We start from the raw sequence: 13,003 nt of genomic DNA, 5'->3' as shown, positions 1-13,003 counted from the left end.
CAAGGCTGAAAGCTAAGTCTAAGGTGCGGGAAGTCCTCATCAGAGACATGCTGTTCGCAGACGATGCTGCTGTAGTGTCTCACACAGAAGACCAGCTTCAAAAACTTCTGGATCAGTTCTCCAAAGTGTGCAAGAACTTTGGGCTTACCATCAGCCTAAAGAAGACAAACGTACTCGGTCAGGATGTTGCTGAATGTAGAATGTAAAAACTTTATTAATCGGTATATAGATGTGAATACACAGACATAAGAACAGTAACATATTTCAACATTTTTGATGAGAAGGATGAGCCTGAAATCCAGCAACCGATCATGGTGTCCCCCCCCCCAGTATAAAATTTCCCCACTTTGCTCACCCTGGTCAGTATTGTGCTTGGTCCTGCCATGAGTGCAGGAGACTGGATTTGATGACCTCTTGAGGTTCCTTCTGGTTCTAGTATTCTATGATTCTATTATACTAATCTGGAATGATGACTTTATGATGGCTTAAGAGCATTTGTAAAATACAAAACCAGCTTAAAAATACCAATTAAGAAAAATTAAAACAGAGAAGATCTGCATGTATTCCTTAATGTTTAATGTTGTATTCAGCAAGACAACTGACTTGCCCTTATTACAAATATTTGCATATTAATATCTAACAAACTTCAGTGTATATTAAAAGCCTTATGGGTGAATTTTAAATTCTTAAAGTTAGTGCTTTTAATTAGGTACCTTCAGTTTTCACAATCTGTCATGAGGTGGAAAATATGCTCAGTTTTCTTTAGAAAGAAATTTAGGAAGTGGGTTTTCATTCTCAAATGCCATTTGCTACATTTTGTTTCAAGCATTTGGCTGGGAGATATGAGCAGAGGGGGGGAGTGAAGAGAAAAGAGAGGCAGTGGAGAGAGGGCTGGACCTGTGGGGGAATGGGTGGAGTATGGGTGGGGCCACAGGTTGGGGAGCTTGGTTCCCCAAGCATCAGCTTTGCTCAACCCCTCCATGCAGGAAACCTTCCAACGAGGCTATGTACCTCGCTAAGTGGAGACGGTTCTTGTGCCAGTGCAAGTAATGTTGCTTACCTGTGCTTCAAGCACCTATGCTGCTCATCGTGGACTACCTGCTGTACCTTAGCACCATGAGCTGACAGGATCATCCATCAGGCTACACCTAGAAGCTGTCTCAGCATTGGTTCCAGGAGACCCAGAAGACCTTGGGCATTCAGTATTTGTCAACCCTATGACAGTGAACTTCCTGAAAAGACTATACCTGCATTCACAACCAAGTTTACCTACGTGGGATCTCAGTCGGTTCCTCTGTATTTCTGGTGGCCATCACTTCAGCCAGGAGGGAGTCTGAGTTAAGGGGTCTAAGGTCCAACCTCCTCCTGCCATGACCTTCCCTAAAGGTGGAACTCAGACCTCAACCAGCCTTCCTGCCCAAGGTGGTTTCTCAGTTCCACACTGGCCAAGACATCTTTCTGCTGGTCTTCTATCCCAAGCCACGTGCTAACGTGCAGGGGCAGAGGCTCCACTCCCCTGGCATTCTACTTTGAGTACATGAGGTCTTTTAGGAAGTCAAACCAACTGTTCATAGTGGTGGCAGACTGGATGAAGGGTCTTCTGGTGCCATCACAATGCATTTAGTCATGGATCACAGACTGCATCCATATTTGCTACAAGATGGGCAAGGTCCCAGCCCCAGATATAATGGGTCACTCAACAAACGTCATCAAATGCCTTCCTGGTCCAAGTGCCTATCTAGATGATCTGCAGAATAGCAACTTGGTCCTCCATGCACACGTTCACCACTCACATGCCATCTCCTCACATTCAGAGAGGATGCAGCTTTCAGCTGAGCAGTTCTCCAATCAGCAATTCTTAAGCTCCAACCCTACTTCCTGAGGAGAGCTAGGGTGTCACTTTATGGAAATCGAAGTGAACAAAACACTTGAAGAAAAAATGGTTACTCACCTTGTTCTCCAAACTATTGTTCTTCGAGATGCTTGCTGCTTACATCCATTCCAGTAACCACCTTGCTTCCCTTTCTGTCAGAGTAGCTGGCAAGAAGGAAGTAAATGGGGGTCAGTTCATCAGCATCATATATTGAGCTCCATGAAGTCACCACTCCAAGGACTCCCCAGCCAACCTGATGGGAGCAACTAAGGGAGAAAAATTTTTTACATCTGTGCTTGCAGCTCATATGTACCTGGTTGGAATGGATGTGTGCAATCCAGCTTGAAGGTGAGTAACTCTTATTTTTTGATAGTAACAGAAATGTATCTCTGGCATGGATTTTTCTTTCAGGAGCCCACCAAGACCTCTGCCTGCTATCAGGTTTAAAGAACATAGGAAGTATAAATTTGTGATTATACTGAAACTTGTCCAAAACCTATTGTGTAACTTCCTACTTTAATAAGCCACCCTACCATCTGGGCTGGTTCTTCCCTCATGTTTATTTTATAATAAAGTGGCTCTACTGATTTCAACAGTTACAGAACAGTCAAGCTCCCTGAATATAACTCTGCTCCACTTTTAAGTAACCCCATTTTGTCAGTCCCTTGTGTTGTTTGCTAACACTGGTTTCACTGTAATTCAAAAGGCAAAGAAACCATTTTAACAGGGAAAATCTCTCCTACTACAGGTAATTGAGTATGTTGTGCTAAAAACAGATAACGCTTACAACATCCCTAATTTTCGAGTACGGGGACGAGCCTGCAAGACCAATTTGCCATCAAACACAGCGTTCCGAGGGTTTGGCTTCCCACAAGCATGTTTGTTTACAGAATCCTGGATAGCGGCAGTGGCAACCCAAACAGGCTTGCCACATGAGAAGGTACATTAACTGAGTTTAACAGATAAAATGAGACAACATAACAGGGGCCTGCTTCTGTTCCTGGTTTCAAATCAAATCAAAGCTCCTATGTTAGAATATGGGGAGCCAGGATTTCACAAGCTCTTTCTATTGAAAAGTTCATACTGTGCCAGATCCTGCCACCTTTACTAATGCCAAATAGTTCCTTTATGGATGTCAGTGGCCCTGTTTGTGGAGTAATACACTACGCACTGACAGAACGTTTGATCAGCCTTCCCCTGGGGTGACTAATGAGGGGCAGGCCTGACTGAGGGTTGCAAGCTTTATAAAGCCAGAGTCAAAGCGACCAGGGATGAATCAGACAGGAAGCTGCAGACATGGGAGTTTTAAGAGGGAGTGTGACAGAGGTTCCACTATGGTTAGGAAGACCCACAACTTGTGTGCCAGCACTGCTCCTGTCTCCTCCACCTGCACCTGTAGTCAGACAGACCTCCTGACCAGGGATGCCTCTATCCAGACCCTGGTGTGATTTTTCATGGGCTGCGACTTGCAATTCCCTCCTACTGAAGTCCAGACTGGGGAGACCATCCAATGTGGAAGGTGTCTTCTGTTAAATGCTCTCAGGAAGCAGGTGATGGGCTACAGGATGAGGTAGCTAGGCTTAGGAGTATTTGACTCCACGAGCAATTCCTGGGCATTATTCATGGAGACAGCTGAGGTTAAGATAGCTGTCCCACCACAAAAGAGAACAGTGGTACCCCGAAATATGCAAGGGTTGTGTTCCACGCACCCCTTGTGTACCTCGTATTTTGCACAAATTGAGGGGGACTTTGGTCGTGGGTTGGGATGTAGGAGGGGGATGGGGGGTTAAGTCTGAGGTGGGTTAGAACTGCAGGGGGGCTTGGGGTGGAGTTGAGATGGGGTTGGGGGGTTAGAGCCAGGTGCAGGGGTTTGGGCAGGGTGTTGGACCAGCCGGGGGGTTGGAGCTGGGTCTGCAGAGGTGGTGGGCATGCGGTAGGAGCCGAGCCCTGTGTGTGCGTGGGCAGGGCTGAAGCCTAAGCCCCATGTGTGGGTTGGAGCCAGAGCCTCCAGTGCTGGAGGGGGATGGTGAGCTAGGGCCATGGGAGGTTGAGCCTGGCTAGTCCTATGTTACTCATCGATGAGGGCATGAATCATACTGCAAGGTGGAATCTTGAGCAGATGAAGCGTGACTACAGGGCTCTGGGAGTATGGGTGAAGGAGTTGGGAGTGCAGGTGGTATTCTCCTCAGTCCTTCCTGTCAAAGTTAGGGGCCCAGGCAGAGACAAATGCACTCTGGAAATGAATGCCTGGGTGTGAGGATGGTGTTGCCAGGAGTGCTTTGGCTTCATCAATCACCGGATGCTATTCCATGAAGGACTGCTAAGCAGGAATTCACCTTTCAAAGAATGGGAAGGATGTATTTGGATCAAGAATGGCTAACCTAGTGAGGAGATCTTTAAACTAGATTTGACAGGGACAGGTGACCAAAGCCCACATGAAAGTAAAAAGCCTTGAGACCTCGGAGTTGGGGCCATAATATCAGAGAAAAAAGAGGGACTAGGCAGAAGTGGGAGGCAAAAGGAAATCAGTATCTTAGATGCCTATATACAAATGCAAGAAGCACGGGTAATAAGCAGGAAGAACTTGAAATCCTAATAAATAAACATAACTGTGACATAACTGGTATCACAGAAACGTGGTGGGGTAATACACATGATTGGAATATTGTCATAGAAGGGTACAACTTACTCAGGAAGGTCAGGCAGGGTAAACAGAGAGGAGGTGTTGCCTTATATATTGGACTGAGATGGAGATGGATGCAGGAGACAGACATGTTGAGAGTCTCTGAGTTAGGTTACAAGAGGTGAAAAACAAGGGTGATGTCATGATAGAGGTCTACTACAGACCACCTAACCATGTAGAAGAGGTGGATGAGACTTTTTCTAAACAATTAATAAAATCATCCAAAACACAGGATTTGTTGGTGATGGGGGACTTCAGTTATCCAGACATATGTTGGGAAGCTAACACAGCGAGGCAGAGACTATCCAAAAAGTTCTTGGACTGCATGGATGACAATTTTCTATTTCAGAAGGTGGAAAAAGCTACTATGGGGGAAGCAGTTCTAGATATGATTTTAACAAATAGGGAGAAACTCGTCAAGAATTTGAAAGTGGATGGTAGCTTGGGAGAAAGTGACCATGAAGTCATACAGTTCATGATTCTAAGAAATAGTGAAAGGGAAAACAGCAAACCTCAGGAAAGCAAATTTTGGTAAATTCAGAGAGAGCTGGTAAGTAAGGTCCCATGGTAAGCAAGACTAAGAGAAAAAACAACTGAAGAAAGTTGGCAGTATTTCAAAGGAACATTATTAAGGGCCCAAAAGGAAGCTATACCGCTGCATAAGAAAGATAGAAGGTATGGTAAAAGACTGCCTTGGCTTAACCAGGAGATCTTGCATGATCTTAAAATCAAAAAGGAGTCATATAAAATGTGGAAATTAGGAGAAATTACATAAAATGAATATAAGCGAACAATACTTGTCTGCAGGGGCAAGATTAGAAAGGCCAAGATGCAGAACAAGCTCAAACTAGCTAGAGACCTAAAAGGTAACAAGAAGTATAAATATATTAGAAACAAGAGGAAGACCAAGGACAGGATAGACCCACTACTCAGGGAGGAGGAAGAAACAATATCAGGAAACTTGAAAATGGAAGAAGTACGAAATGGCTTCTTTGTTTCAGTCTTCACCAAGAAGGCTGATGCAGAAATGTCTAACTCAATGAATGTTAGTGTGGAGGGTTTGATTTAGAGGGTAAAATAAAAAAAAAGAACAAATTAAAAATTACTTAAAAAAGTTAGATGTCTGCAAGTCACCAGGGCCTGATGAAATGCATCCTAGAATACTTAAGGAGCTGATAGAGGAGATTTCTGAGCCTATAGTCTTGGAAAGTCCTGGAAGTTGGAAGAGATTCCAGAAGACTGGAAAAGGACAAGCATAGTGCCCACCTATAAAAAGGGGAAAAATAACAATATAGAAAACTACGGAGCAGTCAGTTTGACTTCTGTGCCAGGAAAGATAATGGAGCAAATAATTAAGGAATTCATCTGCAAACATCTGGAAGAAAATAAAGTGTTAGGTAGCAGTCAGCATGGATTTGTAAAGAATAAATCATGCCAGACCAATCTCATGGCTTTTTTTGACAGGATAACAAGTCGTGTGGATAAGAGAGAAGCAGTGGATGTGGTATACCTACACCTTAATAAGGCATTTGACACAGTCTTGCTGGATCTTATCAATAAACTAAGCAAATAGAACTTAGATGGAGCCACTATAAGGAGGGTGCATAACTGGGTGGAGAACCGTTCTCAGAGAGTTATTATTAATGGTTCATAGTCATACTAGAAGGACATAACAAGTGGGGTTCCACAGGGATCTGTTTTGGGACTGGTTCTACTCAATATCTTCATCACCGATTTAGATATTGGCATAGAGAGTATGCTTATTAAGTTTGCAGATGATACCAAGCTGGGAGGGTTTGCAACTGCTTTGAAAGATAGGGACATAATTCAAAATGATCTGAACAGACTGGAGAAATGGTCTGAGGTAAACAGGATGAAATCTAATAAGGACAAATGCAAAGTACTCCACTTAGGAAGGAACAATCAGCTTCATACATATAGAATTGGAAGCAACTGTCTAGGAAGGAGTACTGCGGAAAAGGATTTAGGGGTCATAATTGACCACAAGCTAAATATGAATCAACAGTGTGATGCTGTTGCAAAAAAAGCAAACATGATTCTGGGATGCATTTACAGGAGTGTTGAGAGCAAGACATGAGAAGTCATTCTTCCACTCTACTCAGCATTCATTAGGCCTCAGTTGGAGTATTGTGTCCAGTTCTGGACACCACATTTCAAGAAAGATGTGGAGAAACTGGAAAAGGTCCAGAGAACAGCAACAAGAATGATTATAGCTCATGTCTCTAGACCTTTAAGGGAAGACTGAAAGAACTGGGCTTGTTTAATTTGAAAAAAGAAGATTTAGAGGGGACATGTTAGTGGTTTTCAAGAACCTCAAAGAGAGTTACTAAGCAGAGGGAGAAAAATTGTTCTCCTTGGCCTTTAAGGATAGAACAAGGAGCAATGGGATTAAGCTGCATCAAGAGAGGTTTAGCTTAGATACTAGGAAAAACTTCCTAATTGTCAGGGTGGTTAAACACTGGAATAAATTACCTAGGTAGGTTGTAGAATCTCCATCACTGGAAATATGTAAGAGCAGGCTAGACACCTATTGGGTATGTTCTAGACAGTTCTTGGCCCTGCCGAGAGGGCAGGGAACTGGATTCGATGACCTCTTGAGGTCCCTTCCAGTTCTAATGTTCTATGATTCTATGAACCTGTCAATGTACATAGACATTCAGTTTGTGAAGTCAGTTTGAAGTCTCACACCTGCTGTGATCAGCTCCAGTCATTAATAATCTCTCCTGTTCATCTGGCTGTTGCCTGAAACTCCAGCTGGACTTCTCATCCTTCCTACTAACCCACTGACTCGGTACTTTGTCATCACCAACAACGCCAGTCACCTGTCCTTCTAATCATACTGGAATCTGATTCTTCTCTTACTTTGTCCCCTCATATTTCTACTCTCACTCTATATTTTTACTCTCATTTCCCTGTCCCACTGCCTGTGTCTACGGTGACCATCCATCCCATTTGATGTGGGACTGTCCCTTTTCTTAAGCTCCCTAGAGAATATCCCAACTTGTTTTTTAAAAACAGGCTAATTGTCCCATATATTGCAAAGTAGGAACCTGAATTTTAAAGAGACAGCTCTTTAAGCAGCAAGGGCTGTCAATGGCTGCAGGAGGTATGTAGGCTCTTTAAACAGGTTGTTTAAACATGCTGTTACCAGCAAACCCCAGGGAGAAGAGGGGCAGAGCCAGAACCAGGGCTAGAGCCAGAGGCAGAGCCAAAGCCAGGCTGCATGGGTTCTGTGCGCTCTGCTCACGCTGCCTGAAAAAGACAGAGGAGGTTGTCTCTCAGATAGTTCTCCCTGCACACTCACTGCTGGCAGGTAATAGGATAGGGATAGGGAAGGTAGGGCTATATGGTGGGGAACGGTGCAGCTACTTGGGGGAAGGATGGAGACAGCTGCTAGGGAGTTGCACTTAGCTTGGTAGCCCACTGGCAGTGCAAACAGACAAGTCTCTGGAGTGAAGGGCAGCTGGGCCAGGGGTTAGATGGGGGATCCTGGGTTTGTAGGAGTTCCATGAAGGGAGGAGGACAGGACTCGGGAGGGAGCAAAGACAGGAAGAAGGTGACAAGGAAGATGAATCATGGAGGAGGGCTGGGAGGTCTGGATTAACTTTTCTGGAGGCCAGGGCTCTTAGATTTTGTGGGGCCCCCTAGGATCCGGGGTGAGCACAAACTTCATGGGTTCAAAACGTGAGAGAATTTGCTCCAGGCTTGTCCAAAAGGCTGGTGTGAGATGGGGTGAGGGTGCTGAGGGGAGGGTTTTGGGGTTCTCAGTCCATAATACAGCTTCTGTGCAGTCTGTATTCTCAACTGGCCCTCCACCCACTCTTCCCTGTGTGAAGGGGTCCAAAATTAGAAGAAAGAGGATAGAAAAGGTTAGGAAAAAAGATTCTTGTCTTCCCTCTTCACTACACAGGCATTGCCAGCACGGGGGATGGGGATTGCCAAATTTAATTGCCATAGTGGGGCATTTTAGTATTTGTGTGGTTGAACGGCCAGTTGACATAGTCCTCAAAATTTTTTGTTGTCTGTGGGGTCCCTGGCTCAAGGGCCACTTGAACTGTTCACCCCAGGTGGCATCCAGGCCCTGCAATTTGTAGCTGCTGGACGAAGTTTCTCCCTGGTGACAGCTTGCCCCCTGGGTCCTTTTGGGGGTCAGGGTGGGGGTTTTCAGTGGGGGGGCCAGTTGAGGTAGTCCCCGCTGGCAGCTGCAAGCACCCCACTGCAATTCGTAGCCGATGGGGGAGACTTCCCCCTGGCGACAGCAACTACCCAAAAATATTTTTAGTGGTTGGCCAGTGGAAGGAGTCCCCTCTGACAGCTGCAAGCCCTGAAAATCTTAGCTGGCAAGGGAGACTTCCCCCACCCCAAACCCCCTGCTGGCAGCAGTGACCTGAAAATCTTCGCCACTGGGGGAGACTTTCCCTTGGTGGCAAAAAGGCCCCAAAAATATTTGGGGGGGCAGTTGAAGCAGTACCCCCAGACAGCTGCAAGAGCCCACAAATGTTAGCCACTAGGGGAGACTTCCCATGGGCGTCTAAAGCTCCTGAAAATCTTTACTGTCCTTGGAGCCCTAACCACACGCAAGCTAGGACATGGTGCTGCTTTACAGCACGGCCAGCACTGAATGGCAGGCACATTCTTTTCTTGAGTCGGGGGCTATCCATGTGATGTGGTTGAGAGTGGGAAAGACCCTGACTGCGTGGCACCTGTGGGGGCTGGAGGGGGGCATACATAAATGTAAACCACTAAGTTTTTCGGCTTCTTATGCAAGTACAACCCCCACAACAGCCTTGCTGCCACTGGAACTGCAACAGCTGGCACCAGGCAGTGCTGAAAAAAATAACAAGTGTTCAGCTAGCAGAGGTAGAGACAGAACCACAAACTCTGTGCTGGGGCTATTTGTAATGGGTATGTGTGCTCAGAGTGCTAATAGCAAAGAAACAAAGGCATTTCTCAGGATCTCATACAAACATGACCCCACAGCCACAGGCTTCCTGGTCCTGATTTGAAATTCACGGTCTTCCTGTTGCCCAATTCCTGTGCATCTGGAGAGCAGCGGCCAGAGAGAGCACTGTGGGGCTTTGTGGGTTATATACGGGACACCTCTGGAGGTTAATACATTCGATTTTCAGACGTGGTGCTTCAACACTGGCCTTTATTCAAACTTTTAAATTTGAACTTGACACTTACACCTAGCCGGTTCCGACGATATTATGATATTGATATTAGTGCTCCCTAAATCGAGCTAATGGTATTTACAATTGTACGGAATGTGGCAGCAGGAACATAATGCTGCTGAAGGCTGGGAGGAATGTGTCTCCCAGAGGTCATCTGCATGAGAATGCAAACGGCTGCATGTGTGTTACTGAGGCTGGGAGGAATGTGTCTCCCAGAGATCATTTGCATGAGAATGCAAAGGTGTGCATGTGTGATACCTTTCAGGCAAAGCCTAATGGGTAGCAAGTAAGCTATGAGATTTGGTCTATTTTAAACACGTCGTTGTAAAATCACAATTTAAGCTGACACTCAGTGTGGAAGTTGTGAGATCTCACCAATGCCCTGGGTTGTTGTGGGGGACAAGGCAGTCGCCATAGCTGCATAAGACATTGATTACACGGGGCTCCCTGGTTTAAAGCATGATGGAGAGGAGGGGAGGGGTACTAGTTGAGCTGGCTTGCTGAGTGCCTTGGCCATATAGCTATAAGCCTGGCAACCAGCAGGTGGCCAGTAAGAGGAGTAGCCAGCGGCCAGCAGGTAACAGCAAGGGGATGCTGCAGACAAGTGGACAGCTAGTACTGCCCTGGTGATGTATCTGTGGGCTCTGGGTTTGGGACTGCACTGTGGGAGGTACACGCTGTAACTGTGTGTGGGGTAAAGGGCCAAGAGCCCCAGCAAGAGACATGGTTCTATAGCATATGGGGATGGTATCTTGTTAAAGGGGTTTGTCTCTTCTTTGCTTAGGTATACTGCATCTGTCACTGTAAACTTGGGGTAGGTTATGGTCATTAAATAAGAGAGGCAGGGGAGAACCGTCTTACAGGCACCCAGCAAATGGGGTGAAATTGTCCCAGGCCACTGGGTGGGAGCTCGAGCTGGTTGGTTGTGTCCTTGACAGGAAACCCCCCAGGAGCTGAACCCGACCCTTCTGGCAGGCACCTGGCATTAATAGAAGGGTTACACAATGAAGACAGTCACATGGTAATATCGAGCTAACTGCCTTAAATTCGAATTTATCTCATAGTGTAGATGTAGCCTGAGTCTTAAACATCTGAGTACTCCCATTTACACTACTCAAGCTGACAGACTCAGGCACTTTCATTAGTAGTACTTCAGGGCAGGGGCTGTGTCATTATATTTGCAAAAGTGCCATCTATATTTTTAGCCCTCCATAAATACTTTGTATCAGCTTCTTCACCTTCTTTTTTAGATCAGGGAAATAAACATGTACAAAGGAGTTAATCTAACACCCTACAAGGAAGAGTTTGATGCAACAAACCTAGTAAAATGTTGGAATGAATGTATGGCGAAATCTGAATACTACAGTAGGAAAACAGCTGTGGAAGAATTCAACAAGCAAAATTACTGGAAGAAGAAAGGGATTGCCATTATTCCCATGAAGTTTTCAGTTGGAACTAATGCTACACAGTACCACCAGGTAAGCTTTGCAAGTGCTGCTTGAAAGACCTCAGAGCTCATGCATCTGATGAAGTGGGTCTTTACCCACGAAAGCTTATGCTCCAAAATATCTGTTAGTCTATAGGGTGCCACAGGACTTCTTGTTGTTTTTCTCAGAGCTCCAGCATTCTTAAAGAATAAGCAGGAGCGCAGTTATCATAGTTGGAGGACCGAGGAGAGAGAGAGAGAGACACCTGGGTACCTAATATGATAGACCCAAGTCTCATCCATTCAGCCACAATTCCTTTCAGAAAAAATGTGCCACATCTATGTACTTGTTGTCCTCTCTGTAACCTCTGATATAATCACTCAACCACACACTCCTCCCATCACAAGGAGGAGAACTGCTGATTCCTCATTCCACTATTCTTCTGTGCCTAGCAAATAATTGTGTAGCTCACTAGCAACATATCTGTCATGCTGCTTCTAGTGGCTTTCCCACAATGACCACTTGTGTAGCTGAGGCAGTAGAGCAGTGGCATCCAAAAGGAGTTCAAAGATTGCAACACTTGTGGTAGTCATCTCCCTATTTGTCACATTCACCCCCTGCCTCTAAATAAATGCTCTGCCACTCCCCCAGACTCAGGCATCCCCCTAGCCCAGAAGTCAGCGACCTTTCTGAAGTAGAGTGCCTGCCTAGGCCTCCCCACCCTTCTGCCCTGCATCCTCCCCATTACCGGAGGGTATCTACGGCAGGGGGTTCCAGCCCTGGCCCAGTACTTTGGCAGGTGCCCCATGGCAGGGGCGTGGGCTCCAACCCCATGTTTTTTATATATAATAAAGATGTCAGACAGACACTGGATTTCATGCCACTTTGCTAATTGCAGTCCCTTGCTCTTAGGACTAGGGTGCGTTGTACAGGAAGAGCATATAAATTATTTCTTACCAGCTTCATATTCACTTCTGCATTGTAGTCTCTTACTTTAGCATGCGAGTAGAAGGCTTGCATGGGATAGATTTATTCTCATGATTGTGCACAGGAGACATTAATGTTTCTGAGGTGCGATCAAGAATAGAAATTTATCACTTTTATTCAAATGTGCTTCTGGCATAGTTCCACACCTTCCCCAGTTTAAGATGGCTACCTTTCTGGAATCTGACTAGTAGCAAGGATGTGCCAACATAAGACGAGAAGAAATGAAATAGCATCCCACTCCATTCATGTGACAGTGAAGTAGTAAGGTTCCCCTTTACAAGTGGGAGAATGGAAGAGCAGCCAAGACATTTCTCTTCATAAGTAATGAAGAGTGGGCAGATAGTTCTGTCAATCTGTAATAAATCTATGTGCTGCGGGCAACAGAATCAATTCCTATATACTCTTTGTGGGGATGGAGACACAAACACACACGAGGAGTAGGGACTAGTATTGGGATTCTTCAGTTCTAAGACAGGCCTCCACTACTTGCACGAAAGGAGAATTAGCAGTTCACAGTAGAAGGTCTTTTATCCTGCCTGGAGGCAAAGCCACTAGAGGGCAACATCACTCACCCTCACACACAAAGCCAGAGCTCTGCCTACTGTCCACAAGGACCAGCAGCCCAGCATGAAACACTGCCTTCTACTCCTACTCTTCTGATTGGGGATGAAGGCAAAAAATTTTTGATGCCAAAAATACTTTACAGCAGAAGTGAGATGATGACAAGGCTCAGTCACCCACTTTCACAATGATTTCAAAAAACCTGTTAAAAATGAAAATATAATTGTGAAATGAATGATTGCAGTCGTGGCAAAACTCCAGATAACAACCAACTAAC

At 45.4% G+C, this 13,003-nt stretch overlaps 1 protein-coding gene across 2 annotated transcripts in view; it reads left to right on the top strand.

Moving 5' to 3' along the window:
- Window positions 1–13,003, top strand: part of LOC142017197 (aldehyde oxidase 2-like) — an 84,041-nt gene that overhangs the window by 56,206 nt on the left and 14,832 nt on the right. For both annotated transcript variants that reach the window (XM_075001917.1, XM_075001916.1), the window contains 2 exons: window positions 2,622–2,813; window positions 11,002–11,229. In XM_075001917.1, the coding sequence (XP_074858018.1) occupies window positions 2,622–2,813; window positions 11,002–11,229 (420 nt within the window). The remainder of the gene's footprint in view (window positions 1–2,621; window positions 2,814–11,001; window positions 11,230–13,003) is intronic.

Source organism: Carettochelys insculpta, chromosome 8 (assembly GCF_033958435.1).
Source record: "Carettochelys insculpta isolate YL-2023 chromosome 8, ASM3395843v1, whole genome shotgun sequence".
NCBI classification, from domain to species: Eukaryota; Metazoa; Chordata; order Testudines; family Carettochelyidae; genus Carettochelys; species Carettochelys insculpta.
This window is presented reverse-complemented; position numbering and strand designations above follow the sequence as displayed.